The 27,500-nt window shown below is 44.2% G+C and overlaps 1 protein-coding gene across 2 annotated transcripts in view; it reads left to right on the forward strand.

Annotated features, from left to right (window-relative positions):
* LOC121548574 (steroid hormone receptor ERR2) overlaps nucleotides 1–27,500 on the forward strand; it is an 85,952-nt gene that overhangs the window by 51,333 nt on the left and 7,119 nt on the right. For both annotated transcript variants that reach the window (XM_041860047.2, XM_041860048.2), the window contains 3 exons: nucleotides 7,793–7,906; nucleotides 11,293–11,454; nucleotides 27,075–27,344. In XM_041860047.2, coding sequence (XP_041715981.1) covers nucleotides 7,793–7,906; nucleotides 11,293–11,454; nucleotides 27,075–27,344 — 546 coding nt within the window. The remainder of the gene's footprint in view (nucleotides 1–7,792; nucleotides 7,907–11,292; nucleotides 11,455–27,074; nucleotides 27,345–27,500) is intronic.

Consider the following 27,500-nt stretch of genomic DNA (forward strand, 5'->3'; position numbering starts at 1 on the left):
TAATTAACAACACATCTCTGAATGGTTTGTTTGAAACTCCAAGACATTACCAGCCCTATTAATTAACAACATATCTATGAACATTTTGTTTAAAACACCCAGACATTACCAGCCCTATTAATTAACAACACATCTCTGACCGGCTTGTTTAAAACTCCCAGACATTACCAGCCCTATTAATTAACAACATATCTCTGAACCATTTGTTTAAAACTCCCAGACATTACCAGCCCTATTAATTAACAACACGTCTCTGAACGGTTTGTTTGAAACTCCCAGACATTACCAGCCCTATTAATTAAAAACACATCTCTGAACGGTTTGTTTGAAACTCCCAGACATTACCAGCCCCACTAATTAACAACACATCTCTGAACGGTTTGTTTGAAACTCCTAGACATTACCAGCTCTATTAATTAAAAACACATCTCTGAACCGTTTGTTTGAAACTCCCAGACATTACCAGCCCTACTAATTAACAACACATCTCTGAACGGTTTGTTTGAAACTCCCAGTCATTACCAGCCCTACTAATTAAAAACACATCTCTGAACGGTTTGTTTGAAACTCCCAGACATTACCAGCCCTACTAATTAACAACACATCTCTGAACGGCTTGTTTAAAACTCCCAGACATTACCAGCCCTATTAATTAACAACACATCTCTGAACGGTTTCTTTGAAACTCCCAGACATTACCAGCCCTATTAATTAACAACACATCTCTGAATGGTTTGTTTGAAACTCCAAGACATTACCAGCCCTATTAATTAACAACATATCTATGAACATTTTGTTTAAAACACCCAGACATTACCAGCCCTATTAATTAACAACACATCTGTGAATGGTTTGTTTAAAACTCCCAGACATTACTAGCCCTATTAATTAACAACACATCTCTGAACGGCTTGTTTAAAACTCCCAGACATTACCAGCCCTATTAATTAACAACATATCTCTGAACCATTTGTTTAAAACTCCCAGACATTACCAGCCCTATTAATTAACAACACGTCTCTGAACGGTTTGTTTGAAACTCCCAGACATTACCAGCCCTATTAATTAACAACATATCTATGAACATTTTGTTTAAAACACCCAGACATTACCAGCCCTATTAATTAACAACACATCTGTGAATGGTTTGTTTAAAACTTCCATACATTACCAGCCCTATTATTTAACAACACATCTCTGAATGGTTTGTTTAAAACTCCAAGACATTACCAGCCCTATTATTTAACAACACATCTCTGACTGGCTTGTTTAAAACTCCAAGACATTACCAGCCCTATTATTTAACAACACATCTCTGAATGGTTTGTTTAAAACTCCCAAACATTACCAGCCCTATTAATTAACAAGACATTTCCGAACCGTTTGTTTAAAACTTCCAGACATTACCAGCCCTATTATTTAACAACACATCTCTGAATTGTTTGTTTAAAACTCCAAGACATTACCAGCCCTATTATTTAACAACACATCTCTGACTGGCTTGTTTAAAACTCCAAGACATTACCAGCCCTATTATTTAACAACACATCTCTGAATGGTTTGTTTAAAACTCCCAAACATTACCAGCCCTATTAATTAAAAACACATCTCTGAACCATTTGTTTAAAACTCCCAGACATTACCAGCCCTATTAATTAACAACACGTCTCTGAACGGTTTGTTTGAAACTCCCAGACATTACCAGCCCTATTAATTAACAACACATCTCTGAACGGTTTGTTTGAAACTCCCAGACATTACCAGCCCTACTAATTAACAACACATCTCTGAACGGCTTGTTTGAAACTCCCAGACATTACCAGCCCTATTAATTAACAACACATCTCTGAATGGTTTGTTTGAAACTCCAAGACATTACCAGCCCTATTAATTAACAACATATCTATGAACATTTTGTTTAAAACACCCAGACATTACCAGCCCTATTAATTAACAACACATCTCTGAACGGTTTCTTTGAAACTCCCAGACATTACCAGCCCTATTAATTAACAACACATCTCTGAATGGCTTGTTTAAAACTCCCAGACATTACCAGCCCTATTTATTAACAAAACATCTCTGAACGGTTTGTTTAAAACTCCCATACATTACCAGCCCTATTAATTAACAACATATCTATGAACATTTTGTTTAAAACACCCAGACATTACCAGCCCTATTAATTAACAACACATCTCTGAACCATTTGTTTAAAACTCCCAGACATTACCAGCCCTATTAATGAACAACACGTCTCTGAACGGTTTGTTTGAAACTCCAAGACATTACCAGCCCTATTAATTAACAATATATCTATGAACATTTTGTTTAAAACACCCAGACATTACCAGCCCTATTAATTAACAACACATCTGTGAATGGTTTGTTTAAAACTTCCATACATTACCAGCCCTATTAATTAACAACATATCTCTGAACCATTTGTTTAAAACTCCCAGACATTACCAGCCCTATTAATTAACAACACGTCTCTGAACGGTTTGTTTGAAACTCCAAGACATTACCAGCCCTATTAATTAACAACATATCTATGAACATTTTGTTTAAAACACCCAGACATTACCAGCCCTATTAATTAACAACACATCTGTGAATGGTTTGTTTAAAACTTCCATACATTACCAGCCCTATTAATTAACAACATATCTCTGAACCATTTGTTTAAAACTCCCAGACATTACCAGCCCTATTAATTAACAACACATCTCTGAACGGCTTGTTTAAAACTCCCAGACATTACCAGCCCTATTAATTAACAACACATCTCTGAACTGTTTGTTTAAAACTCCCAGACATTACCAGCCCTATTTATTAACAACACATCTCTGAACGGTTTGTTTGAAACTCCCAGACATTACCAGCCCTATTAATTAACAACATATCTCTGAACCAGTTGTTTAAAACTCCCAGACATTACCAGCCCTATTAATTAACAACACATCTCTGAACGGTTTGTTTGAAACTCCCAGACATTACCAGCCCTATTAATTAACAACACATCTCTGAACGGCTTGTTTAAAACTCCCAGACATTACCAGCCCTATTAATTAACAACACATCTCTGAACGGCTTGTTTAAAACTCCCAGACATTACCAGCCCTATTAATTAACAACACATCTCTGAACGGTTTGTTTGAAACTCCCAGACATTACCAGCCCTATTAATTAACAACACATCTCTTCTTCAAAGAACAAGAAGGAAAGAAGGAGACGTCTATTTTCAATCCTTATTGATTGATTAAGACGTACAAATGGAAAGCTCAGTTAGTCTGGCGGCGGGGGTAGAGCTCAATTTAGCTCAGACCTTCCAGGCATTACAGGATGTTTGCTGGGAAGAACCAACCCCCCGGGGCATTGTGGGTAATTAGATTAGTTGATAGTTGGTGGTGTCATCAGGAAATTGAAAGACGGAACCTTAACAGGAATTATTTTGTTTCTAAAAGGGAATCTAAGAATTTATACACAAGTCCTATACACAAAACCTGGTTGCCCTGTCTGTCTGTGCATACAAGGTTTTAGATGAGACGCAGGGTGTATTATACCTTGCAAACGTTGAAGCGCATGGAATGCATTCATTGCTCCGTATCCAGTGAAAAAGTTATCAAGATAATCCTAGGTACAGGCGTACAGCTAACTTGTTTTACTAATTCAATGCTTTTCATTCTCCTGTGTGATGAAAAACATAATTGAATGATCACAATACTATAAAACTTTATTGAGATTAGCTAAATGGCTTGTCAGGAAAACCATCAGTCAGAAAAGCCACTTCTACAATTCAAAAATTAACTTGCTCTGTTTACTTGCCAAAGAAAAATACATGTTTTTCCTGAAGAGTGTCAGGTAAGCTTACAGTATATCTGTGTCGGGGTTAAACGGACATTATCCTTTTATTGAGAGAGGAGACAGAGTTCAGCTATCTACTCATGAAGACGACCTGTCAACAGTGTTTTGACACCAGGGAGGGACACACACTGTATGGACAGTACAGTCGTGGTCAAAAGTTTTGAGAATGACACAAGTATTGGTCTTCACAAAGTTTGCTGCTTCAGTGTTATGAGATATTTTAGTCAGATGTTACTATGGTATACTGAAGTATAATTACAAGCATTCCATAAGTGTCAAAGGCTTTTATTGACAATTACATTAAGTTTATGCAAAGAGTCAATATTTGCAGTGTTGACCCTTCTTTTTCAAGACCTCTGCAATCCGCCCTAGCATGCTGTCAATTAACTTCTGGGCCACATCCTGACTGATGGCAGCCCATTCTTGCATAATCAATGCTTGGAGCTCAGAATTTGTGGGGTTTTGTTTGTCCACCCACCTCTTGAGGATTGACCACAAGTTCTCAATGGGATTAAGGTCTGGGGAGTTTCCTGGCCATGGACCCAACATTTCGATGTTTTGTTCCCCGAGCCACTTAGTTATCACTTTTGCCTTATGGCAAGGTGCTCCATCATGCTGGAAAAGGCATTGTTCGTCACCAAACTGTTCTTGGATGGTTGGGAGAAGTTGCTCTCGGAGGATGTGTTGGTACCATTCTTTATTCATGGCTGTGTTCTTAGGCAAAATTGTGAGTGAGCCCACTCCCTTGGCTGAGAAGCAACCCCACACATGAATGGTCTCAGGATGCTTTACTGTTGGCATGACACAGAACTGATGGTAGCGCTCACCTTGTCTTCTCCGGACAAAGTGTTTTCCGGATGCCCCAAACAATCGGAAAGGGGATTCATCAGAGAAAATGACTTTACCCCAGTCCTCAGCAGTCCAATCCCTGTACCTTTTGCAGAATATCAGTCTGTCCCTGATGTTTTTCCTGGAGAGAAGTGGCTTCTTCGCTGCCCTTCTTGGCACCAGGCCATCCTCCTAAAGTCTTCGACTCACTGTGCGTGTAGATGCACTCACACCTGCCTGCTGCCATTCCTGAGCAAGCTCTGCACTGGTGGTGCCCCGATCCCGCAGCTGAATCAACTTTAGGAGACGGTCCTGGCGCTTGCTGGACTTTCTTGGGCGCCCTGACGCCTTCTTCACAACAATTGAACCTCTCTCCTTGAAGTTCTTGATGATCCGATAAATGGTTGATTTAGGTGCAATCTTACTAGCAGCAATATCCTTGCCTGTGAAGCCCTTTTTGTGCAAAGCAATGATGACGGCACATGTTTCCTTGCAGGTAACCATGGTTAACAGAGGAAGAACAATGATTTCAAGCACCACCCTCCTTTTAAAGCTTCCAGTCTGTTATTCTAACTCAATCAGCATGACAGAGTGATCTCTAGCCTTGTCCTCGTCAACACTCTCACCTGTGTTAACGAGAGAATCACTGACATGACGGCAGCTGGTCCTTTTGTGGCAGGGCTGAAATGCAGTGGAAATGTTTTTTGGGGGATTAAGTTCATTTTCATGGCAAAGAGGGACTTTACAATTAATTGCAATTCATCTGATCACTCTTCAAGACATTCTGGAGTAAATGCTAATCGCCATCATCAAAACTGAGGCAGCAGACTTTGTGAAAATTAGTATTTGTGTGTATTCTCAAAACCTTTGACCATGACTGTACTATCTACCAGAGCTAAATATACTTAGAGAGTTGGACCAACTTTTGAATTTGTTCTAATTCTAGATTCGTTCAGTTACATAGCATTGTTGAAAATGTATTCCTCATGTAATGTTAACGGGGATCTAACATGCCTGCCATAGAATGTTGTAGTGTCATGTAAATGCATCATAATGCATGGTAAATGCATCATAATGCATGGTAAATGCATCATAATGCATGGTAAATGCATCATAATGCATGGTAAATGCATCCTAATGCATGGTAAATGCATCATAATGCATGGTAAATGCATCATAATGCATGGTAAATGCATCATAATGCATGGTAAATGCATCATAATGCATGGTAAATGCATCATAATACATGGTAAATGCATCATAATGCATGGTAAATGCATCATAATGCATGGTAAATGCATCATAATGCATGGTAAATGCATCATAATGCATGGTAAATGCATCATAATACATGGTAAATGCATCATAATACATGGCTCTGGTACCTACTAGTAGTGGATCGTTCAGGACTCTGTGTGGTTCCTGCTGGACTGGTTCTGGAGCGTTCAGGACTCTGTGTGGTTCCTGCTGGACTGGTTCTGGATGAGATGAGATGGAGACTGAGAGATTCAGACAGCGCGTTTTTGCAAGATGCAGGATATTTTCAAGCTCATTCAAAATATAGTAAAATGAATACAAAACTAGATAACTAACCTCCTCTATCATGTGATTGATTACCCATTTGAACAATACCCACCAAATCACTCTGACGCATTCTGACCCATTCTGATAGTGTGAGTGTGTGTTAGTGAGTGTGTGTTAGTGAGTGTGTGTTAGTGAGTGTGAGGTAGTGAGTGTGTGGTAGTGAGTGTGTGTTAGTGAGTATGTGTTAGTGAGTGTGTGTTAGTGAGTGTGTGTTAGTGAGTATGTGTTAGTGAGTGTGTGTTAGTGAGTGTGTGTTAGTGAGTGAGTGTGTGTTAGTGAGTGTGTGTTAGTGAGTGAGTGTGTGGAAGTGAGTGTGCCGTAGTGAGTGAGTGGAAGTGAGTGTGTGTTAGTGAGTGAGTGTGTTGAGGTGAGTGTGTGGAGGTGAGTGTGTGCTAGTGAGTGTAGGGTAGTGAGTGTAGGATAGTGGGTGTGTGGAAGTGAGTGTGTGGAAGTGAGTGTGTGGAGGTGAGTGAGTGTGTGGAGGTGAGTGTGTGGTAGTGAGTGTGGGGTAGTGAGTGTAGGGTAGTGAGTGTAGGGTAGTGTGTGTGGGGTAGTGAGTGTAGGGTAGTGTGTGTGGGGTAGTGAGTGTGGGGTAGTGAGTGTAGGGTAGTGAGTGTAGGGTAGTGTGTGTGGGGTAGTGAGTGTAGGGTAGTGTGTGTGGGGTAGTGAGTGTAGGGTAGTGTGTGTGGGGTAGTGAGTGTAGGGTAGTGTGTGTAGGGTAGTGTGTGTGGGGTAGTGAGTGTGGGGTAGTGAGTGTAGGGTAGTGGTAGTGAGTGTGTGGTAGTGAGTTTGTGAGTAGTATTGGTGGTGACCCAATCTAGTTGGCTGAGGGACAGAAGAAGGATAGGAAGCCATTGAAGTGATGAACAGGATTACCGGCATTGCCAATCATTGACTGGTGCAGCTCAATGGAAGCAGCCCTCTGGTCTCTGCTGGCCATCATCAAAAGAAAAACACATTGACAGACAGAGCTTTATAACGCTCTCATTGATGGGTTCAGAGGCTTGACTTTACCCCAACATAACGCTATCAGCACCAGTGGCGGTCAGGGCCGTTTATGATGAGGGAGGACGATTTTTCTTTCTCATGAGCATGGACTTATTTATATTACAGCATATTGGATGACTGTCATTCATATTCCATTCACCCAGCTCAATGTAACATTGATAGGTTTAGGCTACTACATGATACTCGAATTTTCCCTGTACCCATCATGGGGTTGCTACAACCTGGCCTATGAATGAAAGTCTACAACGTAGGAGCACACAGGTCGAGAGAGAAATGTGAGATGACAGACAGTGACACATTCAATACCGCCTTGCACACGCTTGTCTGCATCTAGCTTATCTCGGGTGTAATCATTAGTCCAACAGTCGCAAACAAGTTTCTAATGGATCAATTCAGGTATTTCGTTTCCTTCCGTTTAAGAAACGTTTTTCAACAGAATCGGCGGAATGAATACACCCCCCTGATCACGCATAAACACTTGTTCACTTTCTGTGTTTATTTCCAGGTGTGCGTCTGGATCGTGTGAGGGGTGGAAGACAGAAGTACAAGAGGAGAATGGGGGACACAGAGAACGGGACCTGTCTAGGCCTGACGCTCCCCCCTCCTGCCAAAAAGCCATGTGAGTCACAGCAGTAGTTACACTTCCTGGTTTTATTTGTATCATGTCACACTTCCTGGTTTTATTTTACTCAGGGCCCTGCGTTTTGGTGTATCATGTCACACGACCTGGATTTTAACCTTTATTTTAAACCTTTTCCAGAAATTAGAATTACAGCAGTTGTCCGAGGATGGTGCTCGGCCATCTGACATAAAAAGAAAAGTGGAAAGTTCGATTAAAACGTTTTTTTTGGGGGACGATTCCTTTTTCAAATCATATGAGCAAAATGTTTTTCGCTTTATCTGGGACGCTAAACCAGTCAAGATAAAGCGTGCCTATCTATATAATGAATATGAACTGGGTGGGTTGGGATTATTACATATAAAAGCACTAAACTCTCTCTAAAAGCTTCACTTATACAAAAGTTTTACTTACTAAGAAAAGCTCATCCCTTGTTTAAAAATGGCCTTTTTTGCCTTTGTGTAGATTGCCATGTCTCGTTTTCGACCTTTTTCAAAGTATCTATTTTTTTCAAACAAGCATTGCAGAGCTGGTTACAATTTCAATTTCATCCCCCTGAAAAGATAGAACAAATATTTCAACAAATATTATGGCTGAACTCAAATGTGCTTGTTGATAAAATACCTATATTTATGGAAAATATGTTTGAAAAAGGTATTTTGTTTTTAAATTATATTGTAAATTGGAATGGTAGAGTTATGTTTTTCATGGAGTTATCAGAATTGTATGGGAAGGTCTGCTCAATCCAAGATTGCAACCATTTGATTACAGCCTTACCCCAAAAATGGAGGGGGCAGGTGGCAGCGGGAGGAGGTAGGGAACTGGTCTGTCTGCCCAATATAAAGGATCATAACTGGCAGAGGAATAAAAATACGATAAACAGGAAAGTATACCGGTTTCATTTGAGGACCAGAATGTTGACAGCTGTGCCATACAGATTGTAAAATAGTTGGGAAGAGATTTTTGATGTACCGATGTGTATGAGTTGATATATAAAACAACGCAAGATTCAAGACTTCGTGCTTTTCAGCTTAAGTTCTTGTACAGAATTCTTGCCACAAATAAAATGTTTAATATTTGTGGCATACAATCAACGCAGCTCTGCAGAATGTGTTGCGAGGATCCAGAATCAATAGACCATTTGTTCTGGTATTGCCCTCAGGTAGCCTGCTTCTGGTCTCAGGTTCAGGAATGGCTGAAAAATCATAACATTAATCTAAAAGTGACCCTCGAAATAGCATTGTTGGGAGATATAGAGAGACCTGGTCAGTCAATTACTAATGTACTAATAGTCTTAGTAAAAGTGTTTATCTTCAACTCACAATCTGTGGATTCTGTTCGATTAGATAGATTGAAGTTGTATGTTAAACATCGTAGCATAGTTTTTATTTTTTTATTATGATTCTCTCTGGGAACTGTGGGGGGGGGGGTGGTTGGGAGCTTGGGCCAGTGGTTGATAGGTCGCTAGTTCGGGACCCCGTTTTTGACCTTGTGGGAGATCTGTCGACTTGCCCTTGAGCAGGGCGTTGACCCTGGTTGCTCCTGTGGGCGCTCTGGATGGGAGTCTGCTAGATGACTGAATGTGATGTAAATGTTGAGCGGCTTCACTGCAAGTAGATTGTATGTTTTAATGTGCGATAAAAAATAAAATAGAAATGAAAACAAAGGTACAAATCCAGGTCATGTGACATGATCCACACAGGGTTCTAAACATAATGTACAGTGGGGAAAAAAAGTATTTAGTCAGCCACCAATTGTGCAAGTTCTCCCACTTAAAAAGATGAGAGAGGCCTGTAATTTTCATCATAGGTACACGTCAACTATGACAGACAAAATGAGGAAAAAAAATCCAGAAAATCACATTGTAGGATTTTTAATGAATTTATTTGCAAATTATGGTGGAAAATAAGTATTTGGTCAATAACAAAAGTTTCTCAATACTTTGTTATATACCCTTTGTTGGCAATGACACAGGTCAAACGTTTTCTGTAAGTCTTCACAAGGTTTTCACACACTGTTGCTGGTATTTTGGCCCATTCCTCCATGCAGATCTCCTCTAGAGCAGTGATGTTTTGGGGCTGTCGCTGGGCAACACGGACTTTCAACTCCCTCCAAAGATTTTCTATGGGGTTGAGATCTGGAGACTGGCTAGGCCACTCCAGGACCTTGAAATGCTTCTTACGAATCCACTCCTTCATTGTCCGGGCGGTGTGTTTGGGATCATTGTCATGCTGAAAGACCCAGTCACGTTTCATCTTCAATGCCCTTGCTGATGGAAGGAGGTTTTCACTCAAAATCTCACGATACATGGCCCAATTCATTCTTTCCTTTACATGGATCAGTCGTCCTGGTCCCTTTGCAGAAAAACAGCCCCAAAGCATGATGTTTCCACCCCCATGCTTCACAGTAGGTATGGTGTTCTTTGGATGCAACTCAGCATTCTTTGTCCTCCAAACACGACGAGTTGAGTTTTTACCAAAAAGTTATATTTTGGCTTCATCTGACCATATGACATTCTCCCAATCCTCTTCTGGATCATCCAAATGCACTCTAGCAAACTTCAGACAGGCCTGGACATGTACTGGCTTAAGCAGGGGGACACGTCTGGCACTGCAGGATTTGAGTCCCTGGCGGCGTAGTGTGTTACTGATGGTAGGCTTTGTTACTTTGGTCCCAGCTCTCTGCAGGTCATTCACTAGGTCCCCCCGTGTGGTTCTGTGATTTTTGTTCACCGTTCTTGTGATCATTTTGACCCCACGGGGTGAGATCTTGCGTGGAGCCCCAGATCGAGGGAGATTATTTCCTAATAATTGCTCCCACAGTTGATTTCTTCAAACCAAGCTGCTTACCTATTGCGGATTCAGTCTTCCCAGGCTGGTGCAGGTCTACAATTTTGTTTCTGGTGTCCTTTGACAGCTCTTTGGTCTTGGCCATAGTGGAGTTTGGAGTGTGACTGTTTGAGGTTGTGGACAGGTGTCTTTTATACTGATAACAAGTTCAAACAGGTGCCATTAATACAGGTAACGAGTGGAGGACAGAGGAGCCTCTTAAAGAAGAAGTTACAGGTCTGTGAGAGCCAGAAATCTTGCTTGTTTGTAGGTGACCAAATACTTATTTTCCACCATAATTTGCAAATAAATTCATTAAAAATCCTACAATGTGATTTTCTGGATTTTTTTTCTTCTCAATTTGTCTGTCATAGTTGACGTGTACCTATGATGAAAATTACAGGCCTCTCTCATCTTTTTAAGTGGGAGAACTTGCACAATTGGTGGCTGACTAAATACTTTTTTCCCCCACTGTATGTTGGGTTGTCCATCCACAGCCACCTAGTCACACATCTTGTTCTCTCCCTCTCTCCCTCTCTCCCTCCCTCCCTCGGCCAGTGACAAAGATCGTGTCTCACCTGCTGGTGGTGGAACCAGAGAAGATCTATGCCATGCCAGACCCGACCATGCCAGACGGAGACATCAAGGCCCTGACCACTCTGTGTGACCTGGCTGACAGAGAACTGGTGGTCATCATCGGCTGGGCCAAACATATCCCAGGTAGGGGGACTATATTACCTACACAAACCACTCCCAACATATCCCAGGGCGGGGGACTATATTACCTACACAAACCACTCCCAACATATCCCAGGTAGGGGGACTATATTACCTACACAAACCACTCCTAACATATCCCAGGGCGGGGGACTATATTACCTACACAAACCACTCCTAACATATCCCAGGTAGGGGGGACTATATTACCTACACAAACCACTCCCAACATATCCCAGGGCGGGGGACTATATTACCTACACAAACCACTCCCAACATATCCCAGGTAGGGGGACTATATTACCTACACAAACCACTCCCAACATATCCCAGGGCGGGGGGACTTTATTACCTACACAAACCACTCCTAACATATCCCAGGGCGGGGGACTATATTACCTACACAAACCACTCCCAACATATCCCAGGGCGGGGGACTATATTACCTACACAAACCACTCCCAACATATCCCAGGGCGGGGGGACTTTATTACCTACACAAACCACTCCTAACATATCCCAGGGCGGGGGACTATATTACCTACACAAACCACTCCCAACATATCCCAGGGCGGGGACTATATTACCTACACAAACCACTCCCAACATATCCCAGGGCGGGGGACTATATTACCTACACAAACCACTCCCAACATATCCCAGGGCGGGGGACTATATTACCTACACAAACCACTCCCAACATATCCCAGGTAGGGGGACTATATTACCTACACAAACCACTCCTAACATATCCCAGGGCGGGGGACTATATTACCTACACAAACCACTCCTAACATATCCCAGGTAGGGGGGACTATATTACCTACACAAACCACTCCCAACATATCCCAGGGCGGGGGACTATATTACCTACACAAACCACTCCCAACATATCCCAGGTAGGGAGGACTATATTACCTACACAAACCACTCCCAACATATCCCAGGTAGGGAGGACTATATTACCTACACAAACCACTCCCAACATATCCCAGGGCGGGGGACTATATTATATTATACACACACACAAATACACACAGACGCATGCACACACACACACACACACACACACACACTACAAGGATAATGAACATCTTCTCCTCATCCACACCGAGGGGAGAGACAGTTCCATATTCTACACATCTAATCAATAGAGAGCGGCTGAAGCCTTTTGTGTGTGCGTGTGTGTGTGTTTGGCAGTTGGGGGAGGGGGGAGGGGGTACCGCCCCTATGTCAATATATTCCATTTCAATTTGAGACTTAAAAAAGACAATCCTCTTACCAAGACTGATTACACAGGGAGCAGGCTGTACCATTGGTTAATTTAGAGAGGTAGTCATGGGGAACTCATTCCTCTCCACCTACATGTCAATGGTTATACAGTTGCTTAGATCTCATTGTTTTCAGGAGTCTAATGGAAAAATAAGAATTACATTTTCTCATTTTCATTTCCTTAAAATAAATCATTAAAATTCTCCTAAAATATATCATCCCTCTGTAGATATTCCCAGCATGAAATGTATACCCTGTTGGCATCGCTGGGTTGATCTTTCCTCAGCTATCTGCCCTGAGAGTACTGTTCTGGGGTCAGATTCTAACCATAACCCCCCAGTGATTAAGGTTGAGACTTGGGGAGGGTGAGCGGATCCTGGAACTGTGGTTTACTGTGGTCTGCTGATTAGGGAGATTACAGGGTGGACCCAGGGAAGACGTACAGTCAGTAGTGTGATTAGGGAGATTACAGGGTGGACCCAGGGGAGACGTACAGTCAGTAGTGTGATTAGGGAGATTACAGGGTGGACCCAGGGGAGACGTACAGTCAGTAGTGTGATTAGGGAGATTACAGGGTGGACCCAGGGGAGATGTACAGTCAGTAGTGTGATTAGGGAGATTACAGGGTGGACCCAGGGGAGACGTACAGTCAGTAGTGTGATTAGGGAGATTACAGGGTGGACCCAGGGGAGACGTACAGTACAGTCAGTAGTGTGATTAGGGAGATTACAGGGTGGACCCAGGGGAGATGTACAGTCAGTAGTGTGATTAGGGAGATTACAGGGTGGACCCAGGGGAGACGTACAGTCAGTAGTGTGATTAGGGAGAATACAGGGTGGACCCAGGGAGACGTACAGTCAGTAGTGTGATTAGGGGAGATTACAGGGTGGACCCAGGGAGATGTACAGTCAGTAGTGTGATTAGGGAGATTACAGGGTACACCAGAGAGATGTACTGTACAGTCAGTAGTGTGATTAGGGAGATTACAGGGTGGACCCAGGGGAGATGTACAGTCAGTAGTGTGATTAGGGGAGATTACAGGGGTGGACCCAGGGGGAGGGGAGATTACAGGGTGGACCCAGGGGAGACGTACAGTCAGTAGTGTGATTAGGGAGATTACAGGGTGGACCCAGGGGAGATGTCTGTACAGTCAGTAGTGTGATTAGGGGAGATTACAGGGTGGACCCAGGGGAGACGTACAGTCAGTAGTGTGATTAGGGGAGATTACAGGGTGGACCCAGGGGAGACGTACAGTCAGTAGTGTGATTAGGGAGATTACAGGGTGGACCCAGGGAGACGTACAGTCAGTAGTGTGATTAGGGGAGATTACAGGGTGGACCCAGGGAGACGTACAGTCAGTAGTGTGATTAGGGAGATTACAGGGTGGACCCAGGGGAGACGTACAGTCAGTAGTGTGATTAGGGAGATTACAGGGTGGACCCAGGGGAGACGTACAGTCAGTAGTGTGATTAGGGAGATTACAGGGTGGACCCAGGGAGACGTACAGTCAGTAGTGTGATTAGGGAGATTACAGGGTGGACCCAGGGGAGACGTACAGTCAGTAGTGTGATTAGGGAGATTACAGGGTGGACCCAGGGGAGACGTACAGTCAGTAGTGTGATTAGGGAGATTACAGGGTGGACCCAGGGGAGATGTACAGTCAGTAGTGTGATTAGGGGAGATTACAGGGTGGACCCAGGGGAGACGTACAGTCAGTAGTGTGATTAGGAGATTACAGGGTGGACCCAGGGGAGACGGTACAGTCAGTAGTGTGATTAGGGGAGATTACAGGGTGGACCCAGGGGAGACGTACAGTCAGTAGTGTGATTAGGGAGATTACAGGGTGGATCCAGGGAGATGTACAGTCAGTAGTGTGATTAGGGGAGATTACAGGGTGGACCCAGGGGAGACGTACAGTCAGTAGTGTGATTAGGGGAGATTACAGGGTGGACCCAGGGGAGACGTACAGTCAGTAGTGTGATTAGGGAGATTACAGGGTGGACCCAGGGGAGATGTACTGTACAGTCAGTAGTGTGATTAGGGAGATTACAGGGTGGACCCAGGGGAGATGTACAGTCAGTAGTGTGATTAGGGAGATTACAGGGTGGACCCAGGGGAGACGTACAGTCAGTAGTGTGATTAGGGAGATTACAGGGTGGACCCAGGGGAGACGTACAGTCAGTAGTGTGATTAGGGAGATTACAGGGTGGACCCAGGGGAGACGTACAGTCAGTAGTGTGATTAGGGAGATTACAGGGTACACCAGAGAGATGTACTGTACAGTCAGTAGTGTGATTAGGGAGATTACAGGGTGGACCCAGGGGAGACGTACAGTCAGTAGTGTGATTAGGGAGATTACAGGGTGGACCCAGGGGAGACGTACAGTCAGTAGTGTGATTAGGGAGATTACAGGGTACACCAGAGAGATGTACTGTACAGTCAGTAGTGTGATTAGGGAGATTACAGGGTGGACCCAGGGGAGATGTACTGTACAGTCAGTAGTGTGATTAGGGAGATTACAGGGTGGACAAAGGGGAGATGTACAGTCAGTAGTGTGATTAGGGAGATTACAGGGTGGACCCAGGGGAGATGTACAGTCAGTAGTGTGATTAGGGAGATTACATGGTGGACCCAGGGGAGATGTACAGTCAGTAGTGTGATTAGGGAGATTACAGGGTGGACCCAGGGGAGACGTACAGTCAGTAGTGTGATTAGGGGAGATTACAGGGTGGACCCAGGGAGATGTACAGTCAGTAGTGTGATTAGGGAGATTACAGGGTACACCAGAGAGATGTACTGTACAGTCAGTAGTGTGATTAGGGAGATTACAGGGTGGACCCAGGGGAGATGTACAGTCAGTAGTGTGATTAGGGAGATTACAGGGTGGACCCAGGGGAGGGAGATTACAGGGTGGACCCAGGGGAGACATACAGTCAGTAGTGTGATTAGGGAGATTACAGGGTGGACCCAGGGGAGATGTACTGTACAGTCAGTAGTGTGATTAGGGAGATTACAGGGTGGACCCAGGGGAGATGTACAGTCAGTAGTGTGATTAGGGAGATTACAGGGTGGACCCAGGGGAGACGTACAGTCAGTAGTGTGATTAGGGAGATTACAGGGTGGACCCAGGGGAGACGTACAGTCAGTAGTGTGATTAGGGAGATTACAGGGTGGACCCAGGGGAGACGTACAGTCAGTAGTGTGATTAGGGAGATTACAGGGTGGACCCAGGGGAGACGTACAGTCAGTAGTGTGATTAGGGAGATTACAGGGTGGAACCAGGGGAGGGAGATTACAGGGTGGACCCAGGGGAGATGTACAGTCAGTAGTGTGATTAGGGAGATTACAGGGTGGACCCAGGGGAGGGAGATTACAGGGTGGACCCAGGGGAGACGTACAGTCAGTAGTGTGATTAGGGAGATTACAGGGTGGACCCAGGGGAGACGTACAGTCAGTAGTGTGATTAGGGAGATTACAGGGTGGACCCAGGGGAGACGTACAGTCAGTAGTGTGATTAGGGAGATTACAGGGGTGGACCCAGGGGAGACGTACAGTCAGTAGTGTGATTAGGGAGATTACAGGGTGGACCCAGGGGAGACGTACAGTCAGTAGTGTGATTAGGGAGATTACAGGGTGGACCCAGGGGAGACGTACAGTCAGTAGTGTGATTAGGGAGATTACAGGGTGGACCCAGGGGAGACGTACAGTCAGTAGTGTGATTAGGGGAGATTACAGGGTGGACCCAGGGAGACGTACAGTCACTAGTGTGATTAGGGAGATAACAGGGTGGACCCAGGGGAGATGTACAGTCAGTAGTGTGATTAGGGAGATTACAGGGTGGACCCAGGGGAGACGTACAGTCAGTAGTGTGATTAGGGAGATTACAGGGTGGACCCAGGGGAGACGTACAGTCAGTAGTGTGATTAGGGAGATTACAGGGTGGACCCAGGGGAGATGTACAGTCAGTAGTGTGATTAGGGAGATTACAGGGTGGACCCAGGGGAGATGTACTGTACAGTCAGTAGTGTGATTAGGGAGATTACAGGGTGGACCCAGGGGAGATGTACTGTACAGTCAGTAGTGTGATTAGGGAGATTACAGGGGTGGACCCAGGAGATGTACAGTCAGTAGTGTGATTAGGGGAGATTACAGGGTGGACCCAGGGGAGATGTACAGTCAGTAGTGTGATTAGGGGAGATTACAGGGGTGGACCCAGGGGAGATGTACAGTCAGTAGTGTGATTAGGGAGATTACAGGGTGGACCCAGGGGAGACGTACAGTCAGTAGTGTGATTAGGGGAGATTACAGGGTGGACCCAGGGGAGATGTACAGTCAGTAGTGTGATTAGGGGAGATTACAGGGTGGACCCAGGGAGATGTACTGTACAGTCAGTAGTGTGATTAGGGAGATTACAGGGTGGACCCAGGGGAGATGTACTGTACAGTCAGTAGTGTGATTAGGGAGATTACAGGGTGGACCCAGGGGAGATGTACAGTCAGTAGTGTGATTAGGGGAGATTACAGGGTGGACCCAGGGGAGACGTACAGTCAGTAGTGTGATTAGGGAGATTACAGGGTGGACCCAGGGGAGATGTACAGTCAGTAGTTTGATTAGGAGATTACAGGGTGGACCCAGGGGAGACGTACAGTCAGTAGTGTGATTAGGGAGATTACAGGGTGGACCCAGGGGATATGTACAGTCAGTAGTGTGATTAGGGAGATTACAGGGTGGACCCAGGGGAGACGTACAGTCAGTAGTGTGATTAGGGAGATTACAGGGTGGACCCAGGGGAGATATACAGTCAGTAGTGTGATTAGGGAGATTACAGGGTGGACCCAGGGGAGATGTACAGTCAGTAGTGTGATTAGGGAGATTACAGGGTGGACCCAGGGGAGATGTACAGTCAGTAGTGTGATTAGGGAGATTACAGGGTGGACCCAGGGGAGAGCGTACAGTCAGTAGTGTGATTAGGGAGATTACAGGGTGGACCCAGGGGAGACGTACAGTCAGTAGTGTGATTAGGGAGATTACAGGGTGGACCCAGGGAGACGTACAGTCAGTAGTGTGATTAGGGAGATTACAGGGTGACACCAGGGAGATGTACTGTACAGTCAGTAGTGTGATTAGGGAGATTACAGGGTGGACCCAGGGGAGATGTACTGTACAGTCAGTAGTGTGATTAGGGAGATTACAGGGTGGACCCAGGGGAGACGTACAGTCAGTAGTGTGATTAGGGAGATTACTGGGTACACCAGAGAGATGTACTGTACAGTCAGTAGTGTGATTAGGGAGATTACAGGGTGGACCCAGGGGAGATGTACTGTACAGTCAGTAGTGTGATTAGGGAGATTACAGGGTGGACCCAGGGGAGATGTACAGTCAGTAGTGTGATTAGGGAGATTACAGGGTGGACCCAGGGGAGATGTACAGTCAGTAGTGTGATTAGGGAGATTACAGGGTGGACCCAGGGGAGATGTACAGTCAGTAGTGTGATTAGGGAGATTACAGGGTGGACCCAGGGGAGACGTACAGTCAGTAGTGTGATTAGGGAGATTACAGGGTGGACCCAGGGGAGATGTACAGTCAGTAGTGTGATTAGGGAGATTACAGGGTACACCAGAGAGATGTACTGTACAGTCAGTAGTGTGATTAGGGAGATTACAGGGTGGACCCAGGGGAGACGTACAGTCAGTAGTGTGATTAGGGAGATTACAGGGTGGACCCAGGGGAGACGTACAGTCAGTAGTGTGATTAGGGAGATTACAGGGTGGACCCAGGGGAGACGTACAGTCAGTAGTGTGATTAGGGAGATTACAGGGTGGACCCAGGGGAGGGAGATTACAGGGTGGACCCAGGGGAGATGTACAGTCAGTAGTGTGATTAGGGAGATTACAGGGTGGACCCAGGGGAGACGTACAGTCAGTAGTGTGATTAGGGAGATTACAGGATACACCAGAGAGATGTACTGTACAGTCAGTAGTGTGATTAGGGAGATTACAGGGTGGACCCAGGGGAGATGTACAGTCAGTAGTGTGATTAGGGAGATTACAGGGTGGACCCAGGGGAGACGTACAGTCAGTAGTGTGATTAGGGAGATTAGACTACGTGGTGGCCATGGTAGCCTCTGAGGGAGTAGGTGCACCACTGACCCCTGTCAACTCCTTCTGGTCATGTCATTTTATAGGATTTTATATGCCTTTTGGCCCTGAGAAAATGAGAGATCCGAAAAGAGGGAGACCCTTTTGGAATGGTTCGGTAAAATACAGTGGCGAAAAAAAGTATTTAGTCAGCCACCAATTGTGCAAGTTCTCCCACTTAAAAAGATGAGAGAGGCCTGTAATTTTCATCATAGGTACACATCAACTATGACAGACAAATTGAGGAGAAAAAATCCAGAAAATCACATTGTAGGATTTTTAATGAATTTATTTGCAAATTATGGTGGAAAATAAGTATTTGATCACCTACAAACAAGCAAGATTTCTGGCTCTCACAGACCTGTAACTTCTTCTTTAAGAGGTTCCTCTGTCCTCCACTCGTTACCTGTATTAATGGCACCTGTTTGAACTTGTTATCAGTATAAAAGACACCTGTCCACAACCTCAAACAGTCACACTCCAAACTCCACTATGGCCAAGACCAAAGAGCTGTCAAAGGACACCAGAAACAAAATTGTAGACCTGCACCAGGCTGGGAAGACTGAATCCGAAATAGGTAAGCAGCTTGGTTTGAAGAAATCAACTGTGGGAGCAATTATTAGGAAATGGAAGACATACAAGACCACTGATAATCTCCCTCGATCTGGGACTCCACGCAAGATCTCACCCCGTGGGGTCAAAATGATCACAAGAACGGTGAGCAAAAATCCCAGAACCACACGTGGGGGACCTAGTGAATGACCTGCAGAGAGCTGGGACCAAAGTAACAAAGCCTACCATCAGTAACACACTACGCCGCCAGGGACTCAAATCCTGCAGTGCCAGACGTGTCCCCCTGCTTAAGCCAGTACATGTCCAGGCCCGTCTGAAGTTTGCTAGAGTGCATTTGGATGATCCAGAAGAGGATTGGGAGAATGTCATATGGTCAGATGAAACCAAAATATAACTTTTTGGTAAAAACTCAACTCGTCATGTTTGGAGGACAAAGAATGCTGAGTTGCATCCAAAGAACACCATACCTACTGTGAAGCATGGGGGTGGAAACATCATGCTTTGGGGCTGTTTTTCTGCAAAGGGACCAGGACGACTGATCCGTGTAAAGGAAAGAATGAATGGGTCCATGTATCGTGAGATTTTGAGTGAAAACCTCCTTCCATCAGCAAGGGCATTGAAGATGAAACGTGACTGGGTCTTTCAGCATGACAATGATCCCAAACACACCGCCCGGGCAATGAAGAAGTGGATTCGTAAGAAGCATTTCAAGGTCCTGGAGTGGCCTAGCCAGTCTCCAGATCTCAACCCCATAGAAAATCTTTGGAGGGAGTTGAAAGTCTGTGTTGCCCAGCGACAGCCCCAAAACATCACTGCTCTGGAGGAGATCTGCATGGAGGAATGGGCCAAAATACCAGCAACAGTGTGTGAAAACCTTGTGAAGACTTACAGAAAACGTTTGACCTGTGTCATTGCCAACAAAGGGTATATAACAAAGTATTGCGAAACTTTTGTTATTGACCAAATACTTATTTTCCACCATAATTTGCAAATAAAATCATAAAAAATCCTACAATGTGATTTTCTGGATTTTTTTTCCTCATTTTGTCTGTCATAGTTGACGTGTACCTATGATGAACATTACAGGCCTCTCTCATCTTTTTAAGTGGGAGAACTTGCACAATTGGTGGCTGACTAAATACTTTTTTTCCCCACTGTACATTGAAAATGTTCTTTATAACCATTACACTCATAGTCCACTGTACCGAACAGCCAGGTAACAAATATCATTAACAAGCTAACAGCCAGGTAACAAGTATCATTAACAAGCTAACAGCCAGGTAACAAATATCATTAACAAGCTAACAGCCAGGTAACAAGTATCATTAACAAGCTAACAGCCAGGTAACAAGTATCATTAACAAGCTAACAGCCAGGTAACAAGTATCATTAACAAGCTAACAGCCAGGTAACAAGTAACATTAACAAGCTAACAGTCAGGTAACAAGTATCATTAACAAGCTAACAGCCAGGTAACAAGTATCATTAACAACCTAACAGCCAGCTAATAAGTATCGTTAACTTTTCCCTGCCGCTGAAAAACATCCCCCCAGCATGATGCTGCCACCACCATGCTTCACCGTAGGGATCGCGCCAGGTTTCCTCCAGACGTGACGCTTGGCATTCAGGCCAAAGAGTTCAATCTTGGTTTCATCAGACCAGAGAATCTTGTTTCTCATGGTCTGAGAGTCTTTAAGTGCCTTTTGGCAAACTCCAAGTGGGCTGTCATGTGCCTTTTACTGAGGAGTGGCTTCCGTCTGGCCACTCTACCATAAAGGCCTGATTGGTGGAGTGCTGTAGAGATGGTTGTCCTTCTGGAAGGTTCTCCCATCTCCACAGAAGAACTCTGGAGCTCTGTCAGAATGACCATCAGGTTCTTTGTCACCTCTCTGACCAAGGCCCTTCTCCCCCGATTGCTCAGTTTGGCCGGGCGGCCAGCTCTAGGAAGAGTCTTGGTGGTTCCAAACTTCCTCCATTTAAGAATGGAGGCCACTGTGTTCTTGGGGACCTTCAATGCTGCAGAAATGTTTTAGTAACCTTCCCCAGATCTGTGCCTCGACACAATCCTGTCTTGGAGCTTTACGGACAATTCCTTCGACCTCATGGCTTTGTTTTTGCTCTGACATGCACTGTCAACTGTGGGACCTTATATAGGCAGGTGTGTGCCTTTCCAAATCATGTCAAATCAATAGAATTTACCACAAGTGGACTCCAATCAAGTTGTAGAAACATCTCAAGGATGATCAATGGAAACAGGATGCACCTGAGCTCAAGTTCGACTTTCACAGAAAAGGGTCTGAATACTTATGTACATAAGGTATTTCTGTTTTTTATTTTTAATACATTTGAAAAAAATCTAAAAACCAGTTTTTGCTTTGTCATTATGGGGTATTGTGTGTAGATTGATACAAATAAAATAAAAATGTAATCCATGTTAGAATAAGGCTGTAACGTAACAAAATATGAAAAAAGTCAAGGGGTCTGAATACTTTCCGAATGCACTGTATATGTCTTGACTACATATCTGTTTTTAGGTGTTTAAATGAAATATATTTGGAAGTATGTTGTGTTATTGACAGGCTAGCCCCTCGTGATACCTTTCGGCGTTTCAAGTTGAGCGAACAAGCATGTAAAAATGTGCGAACATAAAATGCAAGCTTTTCGGTGCATGTGTTTGTTTGTGAGACCTCTGGTCGTTTGTCTCTGTAGTAGCCATCGGAGCAGTGGTTTGAGGGGATGACACTGCTTAGTGTGAATAGCAGACACACACACACACACATACACACGCACACATACACACACACTCACACGTACACACACACTCACACATACACACACACTCACACGTACACACACACTCACACATACACACTCACACATACACACACACTCACACGTACACACACACTCACACGTACATACACACTCACACATACACACTCACATATACACACTCACACATACACTCACACTCACACATACACACACACATACACACACACTCACACATACACACTCACATATACACACTCACACATACACTCACACTCACACATACACACACACATACACACACATACACACTCACACATACACACTCACACATACACACACACTCACACGTACACACACACTCACACGTACACACACACTCACACATACACACTCACATATACACACTCACACATACACTCACACTCACACATACACACACACATACACACACACTCACACATACACACTCACACATACACACTCACACATACACACACACTCACACATACACACACTCACACACACATACACTCACACACACATACACTCACACATACACACACACTCACACAGGCCTCATAGCGTTGTAACTCATTGTCATGGGGACCACTGATTGGCTGTTACTTACACATGCTGTCATGACAGCCAGGGAAGAATCATTGGCATGGCTGCCACAGGTGAGAGGTCACCGTTAATTTGTGCAGCTGCACGGCGCAGTCACCACTTACGTATGAGTTTACACACAGTACATCCATTCCGTAATCCATTCCGTATGTACGCACTGCAATGATTCTTCTTTTGTTCATTCACACCAATCCTGGAGGGGGGGGGGTATGTGCCTCTCTCTCCACCACAGGCCCAGTCATGTCATTACCTCTGTCTCCACCACAGGCCCAGTCATGTCATTACCTCTGTCTCCACCACAGGCCCAGTCATGTCATTACCTCTGTCTCCACCACAGGCCCAGTCATGTCATTACCTCTCTCTCCACCACAGGCCCAGTCATGTCATTACCTCTGTCTCCACCACAGGCCCAGTCATGTCATTACCTCTGTCTCCACCACAGGCCCAGTCATGTCATTACCTCTGTCTCCACCACAGGCCCAGTCATGTCATTACCTCTGTCTCCACCACAGGCCCAGTCATGTCATTACCTCTGTCTCCACCACAGGCCCAGTCATGTCATTACCTCTGTCTCCACCACAGGCTCAGTCATGTCATTACCTCTGTCTCCACCACAGGCCCAGTCATGTCATTACCTCTGTCTCCACCACAGGCCCAGTCATGTCATTACCTCTGTCTCCACCACAGGCCCAGTCATGTCATTACCTCTGTCTCCACCACAGGCCCAGTCATGTCATTACCTCTGTCTCTTTATTAGGCCCATGATGACCCTTAGGAGCCCTATAATGATGGCAAATGAATATAGAGTGAACTGCTGAGAGAGAACTGTTATCTGTTAGGGCTCTATGAGAGAGAACTGTTATCTATTAGGGCTGGCTCTATGAGAGAGAACTGTTATCTGTTAGGGCTCTATGAGCGAGCCAGTCTTAACAGATAATAGTTCTCTCTCATAGAGCCCTAACAGATAACAGTTATCTCTCATAGAGCCCTAACAGATAACAGTTCTCTCTCATAGAGCCCTAACAGATAACAGATAACAGATAAAGACATTTACATTCAGAGTAAGAGTGACAAAAATGGTTAATGAACAGATATGTCCTGCTTTGGCAGGCTACAATTACAGTAAAACAAGTAATTTGACTAAATTACTATATTTACAATGTATTCATATAATATTGGCTAATTAATTTACATCTGAAACCCCCTCTATAATTGAAAATGTGTTTAGAATGTAAACACACATTTTCAATTAAAGTAGGGGTTTCAGATGTAAACTGAATAGCAAATATTGAGAAAATACACTCAAAATATTGCTTAAAAAGGTTCCGTGTTCATTTTGAGTATTCAGAAGTCATTGAACAGGATCAACAGATAATTCACACACAGCAGGTTGGTGGCACCTTAATTGGGGAGGACGGGCTCATGGAGCGGAATCAGTGGAATTGTATCAAATACATCAAACACATAGTTTCCATGGTTTCCATGGTTTCCATGGTTTCCATATGTTTGATGCCATTCCATTCGTGTCGTTCCAGCCATTATTATGAGCCGTCCTCCCCTCGGCAACCTCCACTGTATTCACACACACACACATTTCCAATTAGAATATGGGGCTCACTATTATAAAACAAGCAGATTATGTAATTATGCACTAGAAATGGCCGATTTTTAAAACATTGTTCTCAAAACAATACTCAGAATCAAAAAGCTGATGGAAAATCTTAGGGTCACATTTAAATGCTGCCTTAAGAGCCCTTTGCGACCGTGCAAGAATGTATTCTGTAGGGAAACTTGTTCACTCCCCTTTAAAAATGGAGTCCAAATTAAAGCGCCTCAATTTCACCTATCCCATGCTACCCTGCTTCTCTCACAGCCATAACAGCGTCACAATCTCGTTATTCACAGCCCTAGAGTCATACAGTGCCTAGTGAAAGTCTACACACCCCTTGCAAGTCTTAAAAATTAGGGGATTCAATATATATTTTTTAAAGTCTACAGATCTACTATAGAAAAACTTTATTGAAACAATCTTACAGCTGTAAATCATTTTCAATAAGATTCTACCAACTTTGCACAACTCTTAGGGCAATATACACTGCGTGTACAAAATATTAAGGACACCTGCCGTTTGAATGACAGACTGACCATGTAAATCCAGGTGAAAGCTATGATCCCTTATTGATGTCACTTGTTAAATCCACTTCACTCAGTGTAGATGAAGGAGAGGAGACAGGTTAAAGAATAATGTTTTAGCCTTGAGACAATTGAGACATGGATTGTGTATGTGTGCCATTCAGAGGGTGAATGGGCAAGAGAAAATATTTAAGTGCCTTTGAACGGGGTATGGGGGTAGGTGCCAGGCGCACCGGTTTGAGTGTGTCAAGAACTGCAACGCTGCTGGGCTTTTCACGCTCAACACTTTCCTGTGTGTATCAAGAATGGTCCACCACCAAAAGGACATCCAGCCAACGGCAGGCCTGTGGTCGAAAAATGGGTCATTGACGAAAGAGTACAAAGGAGGCTGACACTACAGTTAGTCAACTGACAGTCCAGTACAACATTGGTGCCCAAAGACCCGTAAAAGAATGCACAACTCATCGTACCTTGACACGAATGGGGTATAGCAGCTGACGACCTTACAGAATTACAGTTCTTTCAGCAAAAAAAACAAGAAACTGCGGTTGCAGTGGGCTAAGCAACAAAAACACTGGACACTAGAGAATTGGAAAAACATTGCCTGGTCTGATGAATCCTGGTTCCTGCTGTTTTCATGCTGATGGGAGGACTAGGGAGTACATGCATCCATCATGCCGCATGTCAACATTACAGGCTGGTGGTGGTGGTATGTTTTTTATTTTTTATTTTTTTATTTTTTTCACCTTTATTTAACCAGGTAAACCAGTTGAGAACAAGTTCTCATTTACAACTGCGACCTGGCCAAGATAAAGCAAAGCTGTGCGATAAAAACAACAACACAGAGTTACATATGGGGTAAAACAAAACAAAGTCAAAAATACAACAGAAATACATATAATATACAGTGTGTGCAAATTTAGAAAGTTATGGAGGTAAGGCAATAAAATAGGCTATAGTGCAAAATAATTACAATTAGTATTAACACTGGAATGATAGATGTGCAAGAGATGATGTGCAAATAGAGATACTGGGGTACAAATGAGCAAAATAAATAACAATATAGGGATGAGGTAGTTGGGTGGGCTAATTTCAGATGGGCTGTGTACAGGTGCAGTGATCGGTAAGGTGCTCTGACAACTGATGCTTAAAGTTAGTGAGGGAGATAAGAGTCTCCAGCTTCAGAGATTTTTGCAATTCGTTCCAGTCATTGGCAGCAGAGAACTGGAAGGAATGGCGGCCAAAGGAGGTGTTGGCTTTGGGGATGACCAGTGAGATGTGTTTTCATGGCACACATTGGGCCCCTTGATAAAAGTGGAGCAACGTTTTAATGCCACATAATATCTGAACATCATTGCCAATCAGGTGCATCCCTTTCATGGCAGCACTGTTTCCATCTGCGAATGGATTTCTTCAGCAGGATTATGCCCCATGCCACAAGGCTAGGATTGTCCAGGAATGGTTCCGAACATGCCAGTGAATTCAGCTTACTGCAGTGGCCCTGCCCAGTCACCAGAGCTCAATCCAATTGAGTATCTGTGGGATGAGGTGGAACCAGCTATTCTGAGTAGAGATCCACTACCAGCCAACTCTACACAACTGTGGGACGCGTTGGAGTCAACATGCATCCCTGTGGAAGGCTTTCATTTACATTTTACATTTTAGTCATTTAGCAGACGCTCTTATCCAGAGCGACTTACAGTTACATTTTCATAAAGCTTTCGACACCTTGAAGAGTCCATGACCCGACAAATTGAGGTTGTTCTGAGGGCAAAAGGTGTTCCTAATGTTTTGTACACTCAGTGTAACGTAGTTAAGTTTTTGCAAACTGAGTTACTAGTGATCTGACTTTGATGCATTCCCAGAGTAAAAAATATATATTTTACCCCCCTGTTGATTAGTAAACTGTGTAAAATTGCTGAAAGTTATATATTTTTTGTGACCTAGCTCCTTGCTTTAACTAATAAATGTGGAGGAAAAAAAATTGAGTATTTTTCCTAAAATCCACATGCTGGCGTGAAAGTCAAACACCCTACATGGAGTCAATAGGGTAAACCCACTAGGGAATGGTCATTTATATAGGCCTAAACCCTTCCTATCCTCCTCTAGGCTTCTCCAGCCTGTCTCTGGCAGACCAGATGAGTCTACTGCAGAGCGCCTGGATGGAGATCCTGGTCCTGAGTATCGTGTTCCGCTCGCTGGCCTGTGAGGAGGAGCTGGTGTATGCTGAGGACTATGTGGTGGACGAGGAGCATGCTCGTCTATCTGGCCTGCTGGACCTGCACGTAGCCATCCTGCCTCTGGTCCGCCGCTATAAGAAGCTGAGCATGGAGAGGGAGGAGTTTGTCACGCTCAAGGCCATCGCCCTCGCTAACTCAGGTAGGACACGGATGACACGCAGAGCTGCACAAACATACCCACACGCACGCACAAATTATGATTATATTTGCTGAAATATGTCAGACTAATAAAAAAAAACGATTGTTGATAGGAGACACAGGAAACGGTCCCCCCTGAAGATTGACATTAGAGTAC

The sequence above is a fragment of the Coregonus clupeaformis genome, chromosome 33, assembly GCF_020615455.1.
Source record: "Coregonus clupeaformis isolate EN_2021a chromosome 33, ASM2061545v1, whole genome shotgun sequence".
Classification (NCBI taxonomy): domain Eukaryota; kingdom Metazoa; phylum Chordata; class Actinopteri; order Salmoniformes; family Salmonidae; genus Coregonus; species Coregonus clupeaformis.